This window comes from Camelus bactrianus, chromosome 15 (assembly GCF_048773025.1).
Source record: "Camelus bactrianus isolate YW-2024 breed Bactrian camel chromosome 15, ASM4877302v1, whole genome shotgun sequence".
Classification (NCBI taxonomy): domain Eukaryota; kingdom Metazoa; phylum Chordata; class Mammalia; order Artiodactyla; family Camelidae; genus Camelus; species Camelus bactrianus.
Window position 1 is genome coordinate 57,780,714 of NC_133553.1, and position 24,129 is coordinate 57,804,842.

Consider the following 24,129-nt stretch of genomic DNA (forward strand, 5'->3'; position numbering starts at 1 on the left):
ACAAGACCACCAATGAATGATAAAACAAATGGGCAAAACTTTCAAGAGGAATGTGTTTCTGGCATAGTGTTAAATTACCTTCCCAAGCTATTTATCACTTTCAAAGTAAAAAAAAAAGTAATTTTGTAAACAGAAAACCAGCAAGCACCAACATAACTGGTAAAAGTTAATAATAAATGAACAATTAAACATACTGATACATGTACCCCCTGGTTTGGCAGACAGAGAACATATCACCTGTGTGGCATTCTTGGCCCAAAATATGGAATCTCACATCTAATCATGAGAAAACAGACAAGCCTAAACTGAAATACACTACAAAATAACTGACTAAAACTCAGCAAAAGTGTCAAAGACATATCAAGCAGGAATTAAGAACTGTCACAGATTAGGGAGAGTAAAGTTTAAGACACAACTGAATAAATTTTAGAATAGAAAAAGGACATTAGAGAGAAAGCTTGTGAAATCTGAATTAAGGTCTATGATTCAGCTAATAGTACTGAACCAATGTTAATTTTCTGGTTGTGATTATTTTACTATGGTTGTCTAAGTTGTTAATAATAGGATAAACTAAAAGGTGAAAGTACATCTTGTACTTTTTTGGGCAATGGTTCTACAGTCAAATTATTTTTTAAAAAATAAGGGGCTTTGTGGACACAAAATAAAATCAGGTCTAGATTCAATAAGGTGATTTAAAAAAAAAAAACTAGGGGAATCAATTTTATTTTAAAAGTAGTGCTAAATCATACCACTTAGGGAAATCCACACAAAAACCTCATGTCCTAATACCCACTAGACCTAATCAAAACATAATTCTGGCATTGCTGACTCTTCTATTCTTTACATATAAATTACTATCATTAAGGCCCCTAAAAATTAAGGAAAAGGGCCATTCTAATCTAACAAAAAAGCACCCTTCTGAAACCTCTAAATAAGTAACAGATAAAAACACAGTTTAAAACAAAACCAAAAATACAACCTACTCTCTCAGATTAAATGACTGACAATACCAAATAATAAGAGACTCAGTAATTTTCTTCTAAATCTGTCATAAGGAACAAGAGTAAAACTACAGTTGCTGCCTCTAGTTGAAATCTAGAGGCTTTTCTCAGCCTCAGAGAATAAGAAAACAGGATCAAACAGATCCTTCAACTCTTCTATTACCAATTAAATCAATTAAATCCCTTCTTCCTCTTTTCAGAGGCTTCTGAAATTCACCTGTTGATGGAGCAAAGAGTAAAAGGTGAAAACAGGAAAAACGTGGTAAGTAGTCATAATTATACAGTTCTCAGAGACAATAAAGTCTCAATTTAATGTCACTCTACAATGATCAGTACCTTCCATTCACTCAAAGAACTGGAACTATATATAAACAAGTTTTCTGATAGAGTACTACACATAAAAGTGTCTGTCTAAAATCTCCTACTGCTATGTACAAAGCTTATTTGATTAAGTACCATATAACTCCTCCAAATTCCTTCTCATTGTTTATCCAAAATTAAAAAAATAAAAGCAGCTCAATTAAGAACAATTTTCCAAGTGTGAACTGCACATTTAAAAAAGAAAGTGTCACACATCAAAGTAGAAAAGTCAACTGTTTGTAAGTAGCAAAGCTTCTGAGATTTAACAGAAAACCATCTGAGATTCGACAGAAAATAATTCATTCCTAGTGTCTCTTATTCTTTGTGCCAAATGAATTAGCTGTCTGTCAGTTGCAAAACTGACATTTATGTGAAACAAATTTCTCAAAACAAGAACTACCTTTACCAGACTTCATACCAAATAAATACTATGCTAATCAGAAATGGTCTGTTTCCAATTATTTTAAAAATGTATGTGAAGAAACTTATTTCTTGCAACAGCCTTCTAAGCTCTTCCTTGGAAATCAGGAAAACTTAAAAGTATACATGTTAAAAAAACAAACCCAACAATATTCCACTGAAGAGTTCTCATTCATAAACTTTGTGTGCCACTGACAAGCACAATTATGCTCTTCTGTGGTTACTGTGCTAAGTTTTTCAAAGGACTCATACAATGATCTATCATACTTATATCCATAGCCTCATTCTTCTAAATAGGAAGAAAAAATTCACCTCCCAAGTTTTTAAAGTAAACCTTCAAATTATTTATTGAAAAGTATTACTTTTAAAAAATGGGCCAGCCATCTATATAATTTCTTCAAAATAAGATACACTAGTACAAAAATGCCTAACTAGTAACTGGAAAGCAGCTTATGACACATGGATTTCCCATTTCCAAGAGTTTTATGCATTTATCTTTCACAATCCAACTCTATTTCTCAACGTCAAGAAAAAAATGTCCTTGACATTCCCATTTCAAATTAAAACTAAGCACGCCAAGTAGTCTGTACAATCTTGTAAGTGGATAGTATCAACTCTATGTTAGCTAAAAAGGTGAAATTTAAGTAACTCCCATCATGACTTAGAAGTTACATATCATCTTGCAAGTTATTTACCTGGCAATATTAATAATCTTAACCCCCAGGAATATCTTACAAGTATGTGGATACTTAATGATAGGGTAAAAGAAATGTATAACAGAATTTGATCTTCATAAACAAATTTCACTAAAACCCTTTAAAATCAGAACTTACTGACTACAATATATTGATAGTGCCATATCCCACGGAGACAAAGGCATTTTCTAAATTTAAATCATAAGGTTATACATGAGCATCTTAGCTAGTCAGTGACACTGCCATACATTAAATTTTTAATCAAATACAGGATTCTACCTATTAAAGAGGAAAATGCATTCCTAGACAAACTGTAAAATATGAGTTAAAAAGTTGCACATACCTATCCTTTTCTTCCATAGTGGCTAATTCTCCTACACCACAGAAAATGGAAAGCCTTAACACACTATTACAAACATAAAGCTATAGATAGGCAAAACTGAATTCAATTCAGTCCCAATCACTGTGCAATTCTTAAAAGTATACAATCAAATTACTTTATTTATTTTTAATTTTTAAAAATATATTTTTATTGAAGTATAGTCAGTTTACCATGTTGTGTCAGTTTCTGGTGTATAGCACAATGTTTCAGTCATATAGGAACATACAAATATTCATTTTCATAGTTTTCCACCGTAAGTTACTATAAGATACTAAATTTAGTTCCTTGTACTATACAGTATAAACTTGTTTGTCTATTTTGTATTAGTTTCTGAAATCTCGAACTCCCAATTCATCCCTTCCCACCCTTCTAATTACTTTAAATGTTTGTTTACTCTATAATCAGATTCCTCCATCAAAGCCATGTATAATCAAAAGAAAGGCTCTTTTCTCATGCCACAGTATTAAACATCTATCCATGTAAACCACCACCAGTGATCATCAGAAAGGTAAGTCACTAAAATAAAGCTGTTTGTTCCTCTTTCCCTTATTGTCCAAAGGAATTCAGAATAATGTTCCTACTCCTCACTCAATGAAATACTTGTGAGAACAGCAAAATGAGAAATAGCTAAAAAACAGTTCGTAACCATTAGATAGGCTAGAATTAGACTGTAACTTACTGCCTACATGTTTAGTAGTTTTTAAAAGTAGTTTCTAAAATCCTTAAAATTATTCTTAAATGGATTTATGGCCTCAAACCAATACTGAACAAGACCTCTAATGAAGTATTATTCAGCCTTAAAAAGGAATAAAATTCTGACAGATGCTGCAACATGGATGAACCCTAGAAACAGGCCATTTGAAATGAATGAGACAAAACACTGTATGATTGCACTTAGGAATTACCTAGAATAGGCAAATTCAGAGACAAAAAGTATAATAATGGCTAAAAAGGACAGGGGAGAGAGTGTACTGGAGAGTTAATGTTTAATGGGTAGTTTCAATTGGGAGGATGAAAAAATTCTGGAGATGACAGTAATGATGGTTGCACAATACTGTGAATTACTTACCAAGAATGAATTATACACTTTCCCTATAACAAAAAACAATTATATTAAAATCCACCCCCCTTTTATAAAGTTTATAGATAGTTCCTGTCTCCTATGTGGATGCGAAGTAAGGATTAGGCATTGTTATAGGCTTCAAGTAAGGACCTCTTATGGAAGTTTCACAAAATTAGGAAACTCTGGAGGGACCAAATTGTTACCTTAACCAGCAGTGGTGGGAAAATAGTTTCTGCCAATTATGTATGGTGCTGAAATGTAAAAAGAACATCTTGAAAAAATACTCTTTGTTTTATTAGATAAAATAAATCCAACCAATACTATATTCTTTTTATTATCCTATCATAGTATAAAGCTGGCAAATATAGGCTTGTCTGTCAAATCTCAGATTATATTGATGTTTCAAACATTACATTCTATGGGAGGAAAAAAAAACTTCTCAAGGATTTGTTTAAGAGCCAAACACAATGCGAAGGAAGCTCAACAGAATTAGTCATTAGGGAAACAGAAATTAAAACCAGTGATAAGCCATTATATATGTGCTATAGTGGCTAGAATGAAAAACACTGACCATGCCAAGCTTTGGTGAGAATGTGAAGCATATTCATATACTGCTACTAAGAACGTAAAGGGATACAACCATTTTAAAAAAACACTTGGGCAGTTAAACATACACCTACCATGTGATGTAGTCATTCTACTTCTAGCTAATCAAGTGAGTGAGAGAAAGCAGATTGGGAGCTGGGGATGTAAAGAAGGCAACCACAAAGATGAAGGTCTTGATTATACTGGTGATTTCATGGGTGTACACAAGTCAAAATCAAATTGTATACTTTAACACATGCAATTTATTGTGTATGTCAAATATACCTCAATACAACTTAAAAAAGGGCCAAAGCAAATAATTTTTAAAAGCCACTATTGCTTAAAGGCAACATGTTAAACATGATATTCAGTACAACGGAAGATTTAAAGCATGGGAGTGACCTGATTAGTTAGTTCTGTTTTAAAAATATCATGTTTAATTCTTTGTAGTGAATATATTACAAGGGACACAACATATACACATGAGTGGTTAATGAGCCCAGTTAGGATGCTACTGCAGAACTGTCAAGGTAATTTGAGACTACTATATGGTTATTTGGTGAAACGGAAAGAAATGGGAATATTTGTGGAAAAAGGCTGGCAACACACACTGTGTTTATCCACGGTCAGCACCTAGATATATAGAAGACTTCACATACATTACCACTTATATCATATACCAAAAACCATGCAGGACAATCAAGATAGTATGGCTTTATCACTTAACAGATTAAAACATAATCCTTTGGTTAAAAAAAAAGAGATTCCTTTACAAAGATTTTTTTTTTCAGGGAGAGACAAAGGTCTCCCTTGCCCTTTCATTATGGTTTAAATTTTCTAAACCAAATACAAAAATTATTTTTAAAAGGAAGGAAGTTACCTGCATAATGCAAGTTGATGTATACTGCAGACAAGACAGAATCAATACCACTGACAAGTCTTAGTGTACCTTTAATTACTTCAGTGACTAGTAACCACTCCCTATTTGGAAATTATTCTACTTCATTTTTAAAATTTCTTGTCTTTCTTAAGTCAAAAATAATTGTCTTGAGTTACAACAACTCATCTATGTAAACACTCACTTTAAAACTGAACCTCTAAGATATCAACTATAAATACACGTAAAAGCAAAAAATATTGGGGAAGTCATTAGGCTCTTAGAGGAATGAATTCCAAACAGTGACTGCCAGTCACTGAAGTAATAATAAGCAATTCATTAATTAAATAATTATTAACTGAACACCTATATACCAAGGAGTAAGAATGCAATAAAGACATTCTCTGATCCCTGGTAGCATTGTTTATATTTGGAGGGACAAGGAAAAGAAAAATAGCAACAGCCAAATAGGATAAAGGTTACAGTGGGTACAGGTTGGGGTGACCAAACAGAAAGAAACATTTTCTGACCTAAAACTAAATGATAAAAACCAGAGCAATGCAGTAAATTTTGTATTACATAAATTAAATTCATTAAAATGATTATAAATGTTATATCTCCCTTACTCTATTTTTATTAAAGTATCTTTTAATTAAATGTTTTTTTTTAATGTCCTTATTTGACTATTAGCTCTGTCTTTTGTTCATTAAAATTTTGCTCTGTGATCCACTGGTACAGGACTCACTAAGGGAACACACAGCAAGAGACATCTGACTCAGTCTAGAATTGTCAGGTTATTTTCCTGGCAAAGGGCTTTAGATAAAAGCCCTAAGCTGAAAATGCCATTCCCCTAAAAGAACACATGAAAATTTAACATTTGCTTATGGACAAGAACCTGAAAGCAGATAAAATAAAGGTTAGATTTGAAAAAAAAAAAAAAATGTATAAAACTTGTTCTGGCTTGCTGTTTGTAGAGCCAAATCTATCCTTCCTTTAAAATACATCAAAATCAAGCATTTCCACTTTTCATGAATGAGCTTATCTACAGGGCCCAACCTGATTATTCCCTTTTAGCATATGTAGCACTCACATATACACCTAATTTAATGCTCTCATTATTTTTAACCTACATTTTATCTTCCCACCTTTAACACTTTGATGCAGGGATATATTTACATAGTCTTAATATCTAATAGTGCTTTGTACAAGGCAGATACACAATATATGTCCCACATATATGCTAAGAAAATTGGACAAATACTAGCTATACTTTAAAAGATATGACAATTACAAACAAAAAGAATGCATAATAGTTTGGAGGTTATACTAATGTATTTCCAATACTACTAAAGACGAAGGAAAATTAACACTCAGAAATGTTAGTTTATTTTGTGAGATAAAAAAATCTTAAGATTGTAGAAGCTTCCCAGTATTGACAAAGTTGGAAAGAATTTTAAAATACAGTACTGAGTATGTTTTCCAAAGTTTTATAAGTGAGATCAATTACCTTAAAAACACAAGTCATTAAACGCATCATGCAAAGTTGCTGTTGCATATCTAAAGCTAGAGTTCACTAACATTCTCTGGGAGCCATTTTACTTGCTCTTTTAATAATGAGCCTCTGAAAGACACTAGAAATTACATTTTCCCTCCATGTAATGACTTCACTGTCAGTGACAACCACTAACCAAGTCAGTGTGTGATACTAACTTCAGGTACTTTTAGAGAAGTTTACAGTCCACTTAATCTTTTTTTTTTTTAATTTTGGGGGGAGGTAATTAGGTTTACTTATTTATCTTATTTTTTTTTAGAGGAGGTACTGGGGACCTTCTGTATGTTAAGCATGTGCTCTACCACTTGAGCTATACCCTCCTCCCTTTCTCACTTAATCTTATCACTAGTGCCAAAGGAAAATGCAGGGGGAAAGGTAATTCTGATGTTTTTTTTTTTAAAGTACTGCTTTAAGAGAAATGAAGTATTTCACCAACACAGAATAAAACCACCACCACCTCTCCCCCATCTTTTTTCCAAACAAGATGACTATACTGTCAAAATTAAAATCATATGCCACCTAGAATATGTGTATATTCGATATTTAAAAGAAATACATAGCTTTTGATTTTATGATAAAAACTAAAAAATACCACTCCCATTCATGTAGAAAGCAAAAAATGTCAATTCCTCAGGGAGAACTTTATCCTCTAATTTTTTTCAGTAACAAATACAACCATGACTTTGATAAGCTAGTATTATTTTAAATCATTTAATTTTATTGGAAAGTATCTTGGGAGGATCATCTAGCACAATCCTTACATCACAGGAAGCAGAGGTCTAGGTGTTTAGAAATTAAAGAGGGACTTACTATGGTAAAATGGTACTGAAGTAGAAAATTAAACATTTTTTTGTTGGTATGGTACCAACAAAAAGGAACTGAAGTTTAATTTGAGGCTCAAACAACAAATATAAAACAATAGTAGTAAAGGAACCAGGACTGCTCCTAAGGTCCCAACAAGTAGTGATGAACCATTTGTCTATTTGGGCCACACAGTCAAACTGTACTTACTAATTTCTGAGGTCACAAAATGTGATCTAAAATGGTTTCAAACCAAAATAAAACATTTAAAGAAACAGGAATCTTTTTTGAGAGCAGTATTTCTTCCTGTACTACCATTCTTAATCCAGCTTAAGGTGTATTAGGTGTATTGCCATTAAAAATTGTCCCATTCACCTCTGAACATGCTACAAAGATGTCAAGATGTAGGTCAGACTGGGTAAATCCAGGTCACTATCCCACCATAAAAATGACATGAGAAAGCAGGTGAAAGACAACATCTTAAAGAGCAATAGTCAAAGGGGACATAATTTAATAGAAGAAAACACCACCCGAAGTAGTATGATTCCCATTATAAAGTCCACACTTCCTTTTACATGTTTCAGAGATTAAACAAGTAATAAAAAGTAGATAATAAGGCTATATGTGAAAACTGGAAGTAACCGCATTAAGGAATTCCAAGAGACTAAACTTGCCCCAGGTTTCTTAAACTGTGACTACTTTTGCCGAGATAGTACATAAGGGAAAAAGTTAAAACATGAATACCAGGCATCACCATATCTTCATTTTTTATCTTTCCTTATTTCAGAAGTGAACCTCCTATAAAGTATGACCAGAATTTCAAAAGGTAAAGCCTTGTGATTTTTAAAACGTGGTTTTACCTCTGCTCTGCTTTTAATTTGTTATTCCATGTATTACAACTCATTACCTTCTTACTGTCTGATAAGCTTAAAGCAATGCATAAGAGCACATATTCAAATTTCATTCACTTCAAACATGGTCCAGATTAACTATGAGTTGAAACAAATTTTCCACCACAATATTTACTGTAGAAAGTCTGACCAGTCTGGTCTCTGCTTTTCCACAAAAAACCACCTTATTCTTCCCTTGCCACCAAATATAAATAAAACCTGCCTTACCACATGATGAAAGCAGTAATCCATCACAACATAATAAATTACTAAAGATTCAACACATTCTCTCTGTCCAATACTCAACTATAATAAAAATGCCAGGAATAATAAATTCTGAATTTACAATTCTTTACATTTTCCTACCTTCGCACTGGTTCCTTGGAAGAATCTTCCACCTTGTTTTTATCACATTTTCCAAAATTTGTAGTCCATAATACTGAAAATTGGAGAATAGAAGGATGTGAATATATTGCTGTAAGACTGGCAACTTTCAGGATTCACAAATGGACAGACATTCACACATTTACAGCTAAAGTTTCAAAAACATTATGCTACCAAGTTTTATTACATATATTAAACAAGGATCTATTCACCCATATACTGAGTTTTCATGCATTTTCCTCATTTCATTGTTTACTACTCTATTTAACGTCCTGCTGTTTATACATGCTCACACCAGGAGGAGGAACCAAATAAAAAGCCCTTTAGCAGCCAAATGGGCTTAGTCTGTAGGAGGAAAAGCAGCAGCCAGATATGAATTCACAGCATAAATGACTGCTTATAGGCTCACGTACTTTAACACGACCAGGCTCCTAAGAATTTAGCAGCTTGGATGCTCTCAAGCTTCCTACCATCTTCTAGAAGTTGTAAGCTCTTGGCCAAGTATTAAAGTATTGTCACAGATACCTTCTACAGAAAAGTGTTTACAAATATCACTGGTGTGTTACTTAAGGAGCAGCAAGACAGCCCACGGGTTTAATTTTAAATTTTAACCCCACCCTTATAGTTGCTATTTCTACTAATTTAAAGATAAACTTTTGTGCACAGTCAAAATAATACACAAATGCATGTTGCAATCTGTATCTACCTTTCAGGTATTCCTTCCAAATATAAAAGCGATAACTAAAAATATAATTAAGTTAATAAATACAAATACCACTTTCAAGCCATTTTGTCCCTCCTGCTGATTACTCACTCTAAATAGTCAACAATATTTATAACAATTTATAAGGCTATAGAAGTCACGACCCAAAATTATTACCATGACCAATTAGTGTGGATAGACAGGAGGAAGAAAAGGGTCAAAATTGTTGTGGTATGTTTCATCTGGTTGAATTAGGGAAGAATCAGCTACAATACCTGAAAGGTAAACTCATTCATATATAGACATATAACCTCAGATTGCAAGTTTTGGCTGAGAATAAGAGTTCATCTTTAAAATGGTTAGTCATCACACAATAAAATAGGAGCATTAGTATTTCAACCAAAGGGATCATGTGAATGCACTCTTTATCCAAGCACAATATAGACTGTCCCAAACTACATTGTGCTCAAACAGTAAATGTTTTTGCTGTTTTCTTTCATTTTCAACATTTCATACTTTTAAGAAAATTTCTGCCATTTCAAACTAAAATCCTACATTTGCAGAACATTCCTTAAAAAGACTTCAAAAATAAAAAGGCCAAAGCAAAATTCTGAAATTACAAATTATAAATTTGATGCCATTAAAAGTTTCATAATCAGCAGCAAATGGTGAAGCTTTCTATTCTGTTCATTTACATCTCTTTATAGGTCTAGGTCTCAGAAAAATGTCAATAAATTTTAAAAAAGCACCGTTTCTCATCGACTGAAATTCTAAACTAACTCTTAAAAACATACTACACTAAACTTGCTTTAAATTAATTTTATAGGCATGAAATCAGTGTTAAAAGTTTTAGTTAAGTCAAAATAATGCACTTCTTATGACATGGTATGTCCCCTTGCTAATTCTCAACCAACTAAAAAGATCTTTAAAAAAACTAGGAAATAAAACCCACCATAAAAACACCAGTTGAAAAGTAATCTTAATGATAACTTCACCATATATTTAGCCAATGCATTTTCAGCTTACCGTTTTTAACTGAAGAATATTCCCCCCTTCATTGCTGCATTCATTTACTTACTTCTTCCTTTATGTCTGATACTTTGTTACCTAAATTACCTATTTACTAACCTCTAGTCCTTTCTCCAACTGTAAAAAAGTAGCACAAGCTTGCTGAAGATACAATTCATATTTTCCTCTTTCTGCCAACAGGGCTGAGGCAGGAAGCCCAATAAAAGCTTTTCACAAGTTAGTTCAAAGGAATATACAGATCACCATCATAATATCCTAAAAACCCAAACCCTCCTATACATTAAGACACTACATATGAAGAAAATCCACATTTCTTTGAAAAGGAGTATTTTGATTAAAAAAATTTGAAGTGACAGCCAAATCTGAGGGCCAGTAATAAATAACTACTTCGGAAATACACATAAATAATCCAATCATTCTGAAGTATTACTTTTCTGCTTTACATTTCAGGACTTGAGAAATCCACTGCTGAGTTATGAAGATGAGGGACAGATAACAGCAAAGACTAAATGAAAAAATAAATGCATGAAATGATCCCTATGGTAGAAATTTCTACTGAGCCCTTAGAAATACTTATTTTATGCATTGAATTCCCATTTCCCCTCCCACCGCCCATGAAACAAAAACAATTGATGAACAGAATTCAGTTAAAGGGAATCAAAAGGGTAGACCTTGTGGAGGCCTGCCGTCAAAGCCTAGCTGTGTCAGTTGCACAGGAAGACACCCCTTTTCTTCCTATTACAAGCAATCAACATAATGGAACATTATGATTAATATCAGGTAGTGTTAACATCTTTAAAGAAAAAAAAAATGATTGCATAAAAGCCAAATGTCATAGTGCATAAATTTAGCACCAAATCATTTGTAATTTATGTAAATTGAAGAATTCTTTACCTGTTGCTTTCTTTCTGTTCCTCTAATCATCTCATTTTTCACAAGACAAATTTGAGTTTTTAAAAATACTGTTGATAAATCAACTTAAACATTAGTAATGTCTGTCAGTATAAAAAGCAAAATTTACCAGGCAAGCAAACAGGCAAACACTGTTATGTTACTTAAGGTTAGCACTTTGAGGAAGTTCTGGACTGTATTTTTGCCCTAAAATTTAAGATGTCAAAACTAATTAGTATTTTAAAACTGTTAATTAACACAGTCTGATTTCAGAAACAGAAGTGAACATGGCCATTTTCTGTTTTAACACAATGTATATCAAGTGGAAACCTTGTGTATATTTGAACAGAATGCCATGCACGGTATTTTATTACTTTAAGGCAGTTTAAAGAAAAGTGTGAATCATCAAGCCTAAACAGTAAAAACACATTTTGATCAACCCTTCTGTTCAAACTTAAGAAAAAAGGACCCAAATGATAACATTTTCAATTGCAAATAAAAACTGAGTGCTGTCCCATTAAAAGCATTGGTACCATGGAGTAGGGTCTTAGGCTGCCCACGCAACTTGGTTTTGGAGGTGCCTAGCCTGTATTATATTGATTACTTGCCCAAAATAATTCCTCTGATGTCATGTTTCATCTCTGAATAACATTCAGAATTTATTTAGATCTGTACACATATTCTAAAAAGAAAAAACAAAAACAAAAACCCCAAACAACAAAAAAGCCACCTTGCATACTAGTCCCAATTACAAAACTTCATTCATAATTCTTAGGACTATTTGCAAGAATTAATTCTATATTTAACACTAAATTTTGAAATAAGTTAACATTATTAAATGATTTGAGATAACAAATGCTAATACTAAAAATGAGATACCTTCCTCAAAGTTTATGACTGGAAGAAAAGAAGAAATAATGGATTTTAAAACCACCACTTGCTTACTTTCGTGTTCATATTCTGTGAAAATTCCAAAATTGTGTCGACTCTTGTCCATGCATCAGGATGCTCCTTTAAATGCGTCAGTACTTCTTGAGCCATTCTTTGCTAAAATACACAAAAAGAATTTTAAGCTAACTTGTTCTTTTGAATTATATTGAGCAAAGACAAATCATAATAGAACAATGATCCTATCAACTTTCAGAAACACTCAAGAATTAGTCCTTATAGAAATAAATGTGTCCATCATCACTCTTAAACATCAATTAAAAATGGGAGCATTCCTTTGAAACAAGTTTTTTAATTATCTGCTTTATTTGTTATTCTCAAAAGTGAACTTAAATTCAATCAATTGTAACAAAGATCTACTCTGACATAATCAAAGTACTCACAGCACACAACTAACCAAAAGCAACATATAACATTCACATATACTTAGATAAATTATGTATGTAATGGTATATACTTTGGTGTGTAAGAGTCACCAAGATACCTCTAACAAACTGTAAAATTTTATTTCATGGGAAGACTGATAAAAGTTAGGTCTAAGTACGTCTACAAACCTCAGATACATGTAGACAATATAAAACATTAAGACCTGTAAACCTTTTTAAAAGTCTCTTCAATTTTTTGTAAATATACTTTTATCTCTGAAAATCTTGATTTCATATATTACATCCTAACTTATTTTGAATTTTTTTTGCTTTTGTATTTCTATAATGCAAACACAGAAATATTTAAACCTATGAAACCACCATCTAGAATTAACAAATGTTAAGATTTTGCTGCACTTTGTCTTTTTTTTTAAAGTTAAGATCTAAAACTTACGGAACTTTGTAACTTTCTTTAGAGATAATTAACTTTTATGAATTTAGTGTTTTCCTGTCTGTATTTTCACAACATGTGTATAAATTTCACAAATACGGTTGTGTGGTTACTAAGTATTGTAGTATACTATATATGTAGTATACTACAGAAATCCTTCTGCAATTTGCTTTTTGCATTTGACAGTTTTCTTCCCTCAGTTTTACTGAGGTATGATTGACAATTGATAGTTTTGAAGATCTAGCCATCTTGACTTTATCTAGCTTCTTCATTTTAACTGTTAGTTTTTCATATGATATGAACACTACATTTTATCAAAGGCTGATAATCCTATCGATTTTTTTTCGAGAAACAATAGCTTAATCTTTTTCACCTTTACAGGCTATTTTGTAGCTCAACCGAATCCTATCTTGTACCTATTTCTATCACATGTTGTAAGCAAAAGTTTGTAGGTTTTAAAATTAGTCAATTATCCTTCTTTTAGACCACCTGATCAAGGTTTTGATTCTATGGGTTATAAACAAGAAAGTACAAAAAAATGGGGAAGAAAGCATTATTATTTAAACTATCTGTGACACAGACAACACATAATCTTTAAGAAGGCTTTTATTCCAATTTACAAAAAAAAAATCGTACTTCTCTTGTGGCTTTGATGTTAAGAATTCTTTTCCTCGGATAACAGATATAATTATCATTCATGATTTTTTCCCCTATTAATCAACCATCAATAAACACTGCTTACTGTTTAAAAGAAAACGTCAACAAATGCACACCCACTAAATGAGGTAGTTGTTCTGTACCCTAACAATAACACCAGAAACACTGTGGAACTTGAAAGAAAAATCAGGTGCCTAGGTTCCACCCTAAGGGTCTGTACTTAGAGCTGGAGTGTAAGTTCTTGAAATACAATTATATATTTTAAATTTGATTTCATTAAGGGACTGATAACTTTAAAGGTTTATAGTTGTGTTATATAATAACCAACAAGAGAGAGCATAGTGAAGTGAGTTATCTAGGGCCAAAGCCCATTTTACTAGTTTTGATTTTCTCCCTAAGAATATGTAACTAGATACTCATTTCTAACTAGAGACTTGCATATACAATAGTAACAAACATTAAGAGGATAAAGTATATCAAAGATCCATGCCTAGTGAAAATTATTTGGTCTAGATACAACTTTATCAGATTTTCTGAAGAGACAAGCATTCTATACACAAACAAATACTTCCCACAACTGTCCCCATTTATTTCAGTCTCTAAAAACCTTGTTCTTGTTCCTTCCTTTTAAGTCATCCTTTTCGTTGTAATTTTTCTCTCTGAAGTTACTTCTAATATTTGCATCTTAGTGTCTTTAATTTGTCGGAATCCCACTGTCCTTACATAATATATTCTTTTATTAACTTAGAACTCCAGGAGGGGTTAAAAAGGATACAAAAGAAACTAAAGAGAGAAAATCTGGCATCTCCCTGTGTTACTAACTGAATGGTGAAAGTATTTTAGTTGCTAAGCAATAGAAAAAAAGAGTTCAGGACACTTAACACAATATTGGAGAAAACACCCAACTCTTCCATTTTTTTTCCTAGCGGCCTACTTCCTAAAAATAGAAAAAATGTTTATAACAGAAGGTAGTTCTAATGTTACAATATTAAATATTCTACTATACTACCAATTTTGGCAAAAGTTCTATCTACAGATTAAAAGCCACCCTTCTAATAATTTCTTCCCCTCCAAAGTTATATAGTCCTTTTAAAAAAGTTAGGCTATATATAGGTGAGTTTGAAAACTTAATTAGCATAATTTCTAGCTGCTTTAAGTACATATTTAGTGACAGACCAAAAACAAACAGAAAAAGCCCACCAAACTATATTTTAAAATAATGAGCTTACATCACATATGCTAAATCATACTTTCAAAAGTACCCTTTAAACAGAATGCCTTCTAACTATCAAGCACCGATTACAGGTTCTTTACAAAACCTCAATACAAATCCATTAGTCTCTTAAAAGGTAGGCAACACTTTGTAGATGAGACTCTACAGAGGAATGACTGGAAAACTTACTGGAAAAAAAATATGACATCTAACGGCGAAAACATGTTTTCCACTACAGCCTTCTACATTTTATTTAAAACAAACCTCCAAAGAGGTGGTGTTCAAAAAATTGACTGAACAAGGAAGTTTAAAGATACAACTTTTCTAAAAGGGGCTCTTAATTGACTTTAAGCTCTAAGCCTGTTTCCTTATCTATAACAAGTATCTTTATGCAATTTATTTGTCCTATGAGAGATCTAACTAGACATTAAATTCTTACTTTTGGGAAAGTTAATTTTGCCTTTATACTTTTCTAAATCTACTCTTTATTAAAGTCAAGTTAAAAACAGATCGTTAAATCTCAACACTGTGAAACATACTAAAAGTTGTACTTTCAGCATATTCTTCATATGACTGCTACTTCAGTTGTAAACCTAGAAGGTGGGTCTGTTTAGTCATCATACTTTTAGACGTGAATCAGGTTGAAAAAGAACAGAGAATAAACAGCAGTGGTAGTTTAATGATGTGATAAAATTAAACGCTCATCTTCCTAATGGCTTACAAATTTGTACTTCTAATACAGTCAAATTTGAGCCCAATCTTACTTCATGCATTTCAACCTTACTTTCTTCCAAAAGCAGCTGCTTTCCATATACCCTTGTTGGGATGAAATGAAGCCTACAGGTCCATGCTGAATGTGTAATGAGATAACTACATGTGTAGTATGAGTAGTAAACATGGACAAGAATGAAACTTTTTCAGGAATGCTTTTGGAGGCAAGAACACTGATCAAAAGCCTTAGGAGCATAAAATTGCACTAATAAGCTTACAAAAATCACTAGTTTTTTCCCACTCATACAACTTTCATGGCCCTTCTTTCTTTTAAATTTTCTCTTTATTATATCATAGTGAAACCAATGTTAGATTTTAGAAGGGATCAGAAATATTTATGCATTTGCTAATATCTGTATCATGGCTTTTTAAAATATCTATAAAAGATACTACTATATCTGCCTTTCAGGTTTCTAAAAAGTATAAAAGCACTCAAGGTTGAACTATGCAAATATAAATTATTATCTTGAAGATACAAACAACTTCATCTGCACTAGCTGAACTCTACCAGAAATGCACTTTTGAGCAATGAAATTGTAGTAATAGGTATTTGTCACATCACCTTAAATTTTTTTTAATCTAAGAACAGAAACTTTGACTCATTTAAAACTCTTCATTATTAGGTCCACAAGGTGAAGACTCAAGATTGCCCAATTTCTTGTAACATACAAAATTTACAAACATTCCTGTCTCATATATCTCTCAATTTTAAAAAAATCCCCAAACTTTAAACTGACCAAAACACCGATGATGTGTAAGATAATTCCCTACTATATAACAGTACCACTTTTACAAGTGCTAAAATTCAATGTAAAGATGCTTGGTATTGTTAGTTTTTTAAAACAAGTTTTACCTGTGAAGTACTTTTGTAATTTAAATATTTCAAAAATAGAATAATATTAACTCCAAATATATTTAATATAAGGTGCACACAACCTTTAATATCTATAAAACACTTAATACATTGGATTCTATTTTTTATTAAATGGGGTAAAGTTTTCTTAAGTTAAGGACAGAACAAGTATAATAATAATATTTCAAAACATCCCATTCTAAGCCATTTCCAAATATAATGCAACTTCTTTCTCCAGACCACCTGAGTTAACATATAATTCCAATTTAATACAAACTATAGAATACTTTTTTAAAAAGGTAGTAATTGAAAGTTTTATTCTAAAGCCAACAACTTTGTTACATTTCAGTAATATTTTGATCAGCTACTTTACCTGGGCTCCTTCTCCATGGTATAAGCAATTCACCACATTGTCTAAAAGGTTGATATCCAGTTTTTGGCTGAAATCGAGCAGCTGGCGAGCTGCATGGTCTGCTAACATTGTCATAATTGCTGGCATAGATTACTGAAAATAAAGAAAAAAATGTAAGGTGCCTAATGAAGTTTTGATAGTATCAGTCAAAAAGTTTCTACTCAAGTCATTTTACCTTCAACCATGTTCTCACAAATATATTAGTATTTTAGAGATTTTACCCAAACAACTGAAATTATAAAAGCAAGTACTGACATTACTTAGGTATTCCATAACTGCATTAGTCATTAGGGTCCACTTTATTTTTAGACCCATGAAAAAGCATACTTTTCTTTCTATTAACATGTATATAAACAATTACCCTAACCCTTTTAAAAAATGATTATTAAAGAAATTATGACCCTATAAACTGATACAATTCAGTCTTGATCTCAAAATTTTAAGTACAGATGAAATTCAAATATATGGGTTTTTTCCCCCTCTTTTCTAAGTAGGGTCTAAGCAGTTCAGCAAAAGCTCACTTTCCCTTATTTCATGTTACCTTAACTTTTAAGATATACTGAAGATGCTGATTAATTTTCCTATATACAGCAATGATTTAGCAGGAACCACAAGTCAAACAAGCCTGGTATCTTTAACCTCTACAGAATTTAAGCTTCTTCACTCAATTAAACCATCTATATTTTTCTATCTTTCATCCCTGAATGAATTTGGGGATTAAAATTACAAGCATTCAAAACTCCTTGAATATATGGTCTAGAAAAAAAATTTCACGGTAATATGTCAAACAAGATTTTTAAAAATTTCCATGTATTCATTGGCAAAGCAAGCTGTAAAAAGCTTGCCAACTATTTTCTAAATAAAAACAAATTGTATTGTAACAGATAAATGAGCTCCTTCACCTCAAATAATGCACTGGCTAAAAGCTACTGGTTCATATGCAATGTTACCCTTTTAAGAGGATTCTACTCCAACATGCTGGCATACATTCACATTTTTCTTGCCCAGCATTATAAAAATCTTTCCTGTTGCTTTTTCTTCAAAGCCAGGGCCACTTAAGTCTGATTGTCTAAATCAGTACTCCTCAACCTTTTTTGGGTCAAAATACTTCACAATCAGAGGAACAGGATAGCTCCTGCCAAATCATTTAAAATTCACAATTTTGTATACAGAAGATTCAGGACACTCTGAAAGCCATGCATGAAACCTCAGGTTAAGTACCTCTGGTTTACTGTACTTAGACCCAACAGGGTCAGATGGTCATCTCTATTTCTCCCACTCTTAACCTTCCAAGATCCAGCTAATTTGATTACATTTTGTTTGGACAAACTAGCTTGATAGGAAAAAGGCATTATTTCTTGGCTAATTTATAAATTTTAAAACGTTCTTAATAAAGGAAGCAATTTCAATTTTAACTCAAATGTTTTATTTAACGATAACATCAGTTACAACAAAGTAAAAGTGTGAAAGATCAGTCAGGTTAGATATAATGTAAAAATTGAGAAATTGAGAAGTTAAGAGTTCAAGGATTTTTATTTCTCTGAAGTCTTTTGATCCATTATTGACAGTAAAAACTAGTAAGATTTCAAAAATTTCTACAGCAGTTATTAAACATATTTTTAATACAGAATAACTGACATACACAATCTTTGATCTAAACGCTAACATAAAAAAGGAAATACAAAGTCTACAAACGAAAGAGTAAATTTCCCCCCTTCAAGTGCCGTACAATTTTAAAGGACTAGAACAATCTTTAAAATTGAGGCTGAAAAGCAAGTTCCACAAAGAACTAAGATCTGCGTTTCAAAAGCTTTCTATTTGAGGGTAGGCGGGTAAAAATTGAACAAACTTTTCTACTTAGTCCTACCTATCATAATGCAATAGACAAAATCACAATAATAAAATGCCTAAAAAGTTTCAAACACGTTGTCCTTACAGAGTTCGAGACAAAATCCCGTGAAAAATCAGGTTTAGAACAGAAGCTTGTGTTAAATACAACAGGGTATGTCACCCTTAGAATCAGGGCTATCTTCGAAATGACCAGTCTTATTCCTGAACTGTACGTAGTACAGAAATGGCGGCTTTCTGGTCAATGCCAAGCACATTTAGTCTTCCAAATCAAACAGCTTCCAAAACATTCTTTCCACTAACAGCAGTGTCCCGCATGCTGAAGATATACAATCAGGCGGATAGCAGACAGCCACAGCGGGAGAGGTTAAAGAAACCACAAAAGATTTCTCTTCTCCTTGGACACTCAATCCTAAAATCCACTCACTGTATAACAAATACACAAGGTATTATCCAGCCATGTGGTGGCTCTACAAGTGACTACCAAAATACCTTCACTGCCATTTCAAACTGAACAGACAGGCAGCTACACACTGTCAGCTCCCATCCAAAAACCAGAAAATCATAACCGTTGCTTAATGATAACTACATAGTAGGTCAAAAAACAAGTCGCTACAAGGAGAAAGACTGATACTTCAGGTGTGTGGGCAATTGCCTGCTTCATTCAGTAGAAACACACCTCACTAAGGCCCGCCCTCCCCCGTCTTCCCACCCGAACTGATTTGCAGCACTTCTAACTATAGCACACAGGAGCACGCACTCACCCCGCCCATACTCGGAGGAGGCATTTAGACCAGGCGCCTGAAGTTCACCGCCCCATTCTCTATGCAGCATGGCCTCTGCGTGATCAGAGGTCCGGACTGGGCAAATCTTTAATGCTTCCTCTAGTACACCACTTCCTCCCACCCACCTCACACTCAGATATCGTAATGAAGGAGAATCAGGGTATCATCCACTGTACAGAGCCAGCAGTATATGATTCGATCACTTAACACACGCAAGTCCCCGAAAACTACAGCACCGAACCTCATCTGTAGATTCCCGAAAAAACTATTTTTTCCTACTTCTAATTCTACTCAGCAAAAAAAAAAAAAAAAAAAAAAATCTGAGTTTCCCTGCAGGAGGAGCAGGGACTCAACAGCCCCTCCCTCCCGCGATCCCAGGCTCTCCACCGAGGGGCCACGTGATGCAGGCGGACGTTTCAATGCTGCTGCACTAAATATTTCTGGAAACTTCCACTCCTAATAATTTACAGAGATGTTCCTGAAATCATCTCAACTTCTCCGCAGCCCCTTGGGCCGGGGAAGCCCTTCCACCCCCGCGCCGGGCCCCTCTTCACTTTACACTCCTTGCCTTTCTCCACCGCTACCCGCACAAGCCAAAGACCCAGCAAGCGCTCCCCTCCCGCGGCCGCCTCCCTGCCTCCATCCCCCAGCGGCAGAAGCGGCTCCATTCAATCGCAGGCTCTGCTGTGGGCCCGCCGCCGCCTCCCGGGCTCGCCTCCCGCGGCCGCCGCCGCGCCCCACGCCAGCCTCCTCCCGCCGGGCCGCGCCGCCGCCCGACCCCCGGCCCCGAAGACACAGTCGACTTACCCAGAGATTGAACCAACTGCTTCTTCCTTCCTTGTCGGGGGATTAGGACGAGGGAAGATGGGGAGGGGGAAGAGGGGAGGAAATCAAGGTGGGTTTCAGTTTTCCCACCTTAAAAAAGGAGATTAAAAAAAACGAAGAGGATAAGGGCAAAAAAAGCTCAACAATATTTACTATTTCAGGGACACCTCCTCCCGACACGCACACCCACCCGACCCCCCCCCAAAAAAAGAAGGGGAATTAATCTGTGGAATAAATGCTCCCGCCTGGCTGGGGAGTGAGGGAAGGGGGAGGGGAACGGGGTCAAGTCCCAAAGATTCAGCCCCAGAGGGACCCTCCAGCCACAGGCGGCAGCAGAAGCGGCAGGAGTAGGGGGTGTAGAGTCCACACGGTCGGGGGACGCTCTGCTGCCAGCTGCAGTCCGACTCCCCCCTACCAAAATACGGCTCCCTCTCTCACGCGGCTCCGGCGCTGGGCCCCCCCCACCCAAGCTCGCCTAAACTTTCCCCCCTTTTCCTGCTCCTCAGCGACTGGTGGTTCCCCCCTCCCCCTCTGGGTGGTTGCACGGACTGCAGCAGCAAAGACTGGAACAAGCACCGCCGCCGGGGCTGTAGCTACTGTTGCTCTTGCTGATGCTGTAGCTCCCGCTGCTCCTGCCGCGGCCGCTGCAGCCGCTTCTCCCCCTCCTCCTAGTGCCTCAAACTCGGAACCGGTTGAAACCGGTTCAGACTGGGAGATTCCATCTCGGTTGAGTTTTCAGCCCATGGCGCCGCGGAGCGTTTGGAACCTGGGCCTCCGCCCCCAGCCCGCCCGCCCATTGGCCGGTTCCAGCCACAGCCGCGCCATTAGCCTACCTCCTACTGGCCAGGCCGCCCGTCAATCCCGCCTCAGGGCTCCACGCGAGCCCGCCGCTTCGGCCCCCGCCTCTTTCCAGCAGCGATTTGCCCGCAGAGTGGGGGAAGGGAAGTGGGGCGGGTCGCAAAGGAGCGAGGAGGGGGTGGAGGAGAAGGAGGTGGGACGAAGAGCTGAGCGGAGCAGAGAGGAGAGCGAAGAGAAGCCTCGCAGAGGATTGGTTCGAACGAGCTGTCACTCAAGCGCAGCCCGCCCTCGACTTCCCGTCCCCCTCCCGCCTCTCCCCCTCCCAGTGCTTAGCCCGCAGGCCCGGCCTTTCCGCCCCGTTCATTGGCTGGGCGCCTTTGGTGACGGAGAGGGTGGGGCGCAGCTCGTGAGTTGGTGGAGGCGCGAGTTTGAGCGCGGAGTGCGGCGCGCGGCAGCCAGCGTTCGTTTGGCCTTTCCCGGACCCGCGCTGGCCCGCCCCCGCCGCCTCCCGCCAACGTGCGGAGTCGGAGCCCGCCGGGATCGGGACTCGTCCCCTCAGATGGGGCTGCCCTTCTGAAAGGGTGGGCACACCCAGTTGTTTTTTAAATCCGGGAGGGGTGGAAAAAAGGAAAGAAAAGGACACAAGGGAGGCCGATTGTAGGCCCCGGACCTCTGTAATCCATTTTAAAGGCCTCGGTTTGGGGTCAGGATGCTGAGAGGTTGGGGTGAGGTGTGGGGCGCGCTCCCTTGGCGCCTGGTAATCTCAGAGACCTGGAAAAGACACCTAAATAGTTCTTTGGCAAGCCTCCTTCAGATTTTAACACGGTTTCTCCCCAGGCTGGAATTTGCTTGCTTCAACAACCGATCCTTCCTAAAAAATTAAGACACTATAATCCCTGTGATTGGCTTAACATCGCGTGTTTTTGCTGGACAAGGGTGCATGCCAGCTGCCCTTGATCTCCCCCTACTCCCCTACCCTCGGTTTTTCCTTTCTGCACAGATGCCCTTCACATACTTCATCATCACCAAATAGTATTTTCTATGAAAGTCACACGCACGTGGCCCTTCACATGGCTGCCTCTCTTGTCCCCAAGTGCCCTCCAAATCTTTACTGATTGTTCTTTGCTGAAGAAGCAGCAAGCAGCCCACCAAAGTTTAGTGGGCCCATTGTGCCACCAAGAGGTTGAGAAATGGTTTATTAAATCAACACAGTTTTCCTCAGCAAATCCTAACTCACAGTGGACAAAGGCTAACACCAACGCACCGCCTAAGAATAACTCCCTCACCCTCCAGTAGATTTACCGAAATGATATTGGATTACTTTCAGACCTTAGATTTTTATTCATTGCTTAACTGAATAATATCAAACCAAACTATGTAATATATATGATATATACACTGATCTTTTGGAATACTTTCATTGAATTACTGAGAAAACTGGGCCTGTCTTTTTTTTTTTTTTTTTTTAAAGTTTTTCCCGCCACATTTTCAGCTCTTGGTCCAGGCAACTGATTTTTGTAGATGGCAGGATAATAGGAATAAAAGCTGACTGGATGTAACACCTAACTTTGCTCAGAGTATGACCTTGGGCAAGTCACTTCACCTCTTTGGGCCTCAGTTTCCCTCTCACCTATTTGGTGAGGCTGGTATCATCCACTCCTGTCTCATCCATATAAGGATCAAATGGATGTGAAGGAGCAGTGTGACCCATAAAGCTCTTTGTGTATTGTAAAGTTTAAAATCGTTCCAGTTTGCTATCCCCTTCTTCGGCTCTTTTCATCCCGTCCTTAAAATCATACCCCGTAGGAGGTCAGATCTGTCTGACGATAGTGAATCAGATGTAAATATTTAGCCCATTGTTTTTGCCTGAGTTAGCCCAAATGGGGTATTCAGTATAAACTTGTTATTAACAAGTGCAAAAAGAAATGACAAGAGTAGATAATTATGTTTGATCCCTGTATTTTCAAAATCAGATTCGGAACACAGGTTTGACATGTGTCTAATACTTTTTTCATTACCTTCATTTGTTAGAATCAAACAGAGTTCAAACCTTGGAGTGGGATATGAATAAAGGAATGTAATCAACTGTATTGAGTGTCTGCCTGCTGTCTAGCAGGCTGTTAGAGAACTTTCTGTGCAATATTCACTGAATTCTTACAGCAACCCTGTAAGGTAGTTATTCTTTTTCAGATCTTGATCTTACTCTTGCTCTGTGCCTCCCCAGCAACCGTCTATCACACAAACTTAGACATACACACCACCCCACAGTAGTTGGGTCAGCATTAGAACCCACGTTTGCGTTTTTACTAGTTTCACGAAACAATAACATTCATCAGAAATAAGAAACAGAAACTCATAAATTCCTTTGTACTACTTGTCACTTATTACTATTAAATTTTTTTTTATTTAAAAAGTAATACATGATCATGGTTAACAATTCAAACAATAGAGAAAGAAGTATCTCTGGTAAAAAGTAAAAGTTCTCTTCATGTGTCACCTCCCCCATCCAGTTCTTTTTCCTGCCCTGGGATAATCATCATTAAGGGTGCCATGTGTATGCTTTGAGACAT

The 24,129-nt window shown here is 35.9% G+C and overlaps 1 protein-coding gene across 2 annotated transcripts in view; it reads right to left on the bottom strand.

The window, feature by feature from the left end:
* XPO1 (exportin 1) overlaps positions 1 to 21,381 on the bottom strand; it is a 39,874-nt gene extending 18,493 nt beyond the window's left edge. Inside the window, exons 1-4 of one of the 2 annotated variants that reach the window (XM_074341186.1) lie at positions 20,744 to 21,381; positions 17,265 to 17,396; positions 12,579 to 12,680; positions 8,993 to 9,065 (exon numbers count right to left, since the gene is read on the bottom strand). In XM_074341186.1, the coding sequence (XP_074197287.1) occupies positions 8,993 to 9,065; positions 12,579 to 12,680; positions 17,265 to 17,390 (301 nt within the window). In that variant the 5' untranslated portion in view covers positions 17,391 to 17,396; positions 20,744 to 21,381. Of the gene's footprint in view, positions 1 to 8,992; positions 9,066 to 11,413; positions 11,478 to 12,578; positions 12,681 to 17,264; positions 17,397 to 20,743 lie in introns of those variants that run through there. The other variant, XM_045514385.2, reaches the window with a different exon arrangement.
* Between the last annotated feature and the right edge of the window lie 2,748 nt (positions 21,382 to 24,129).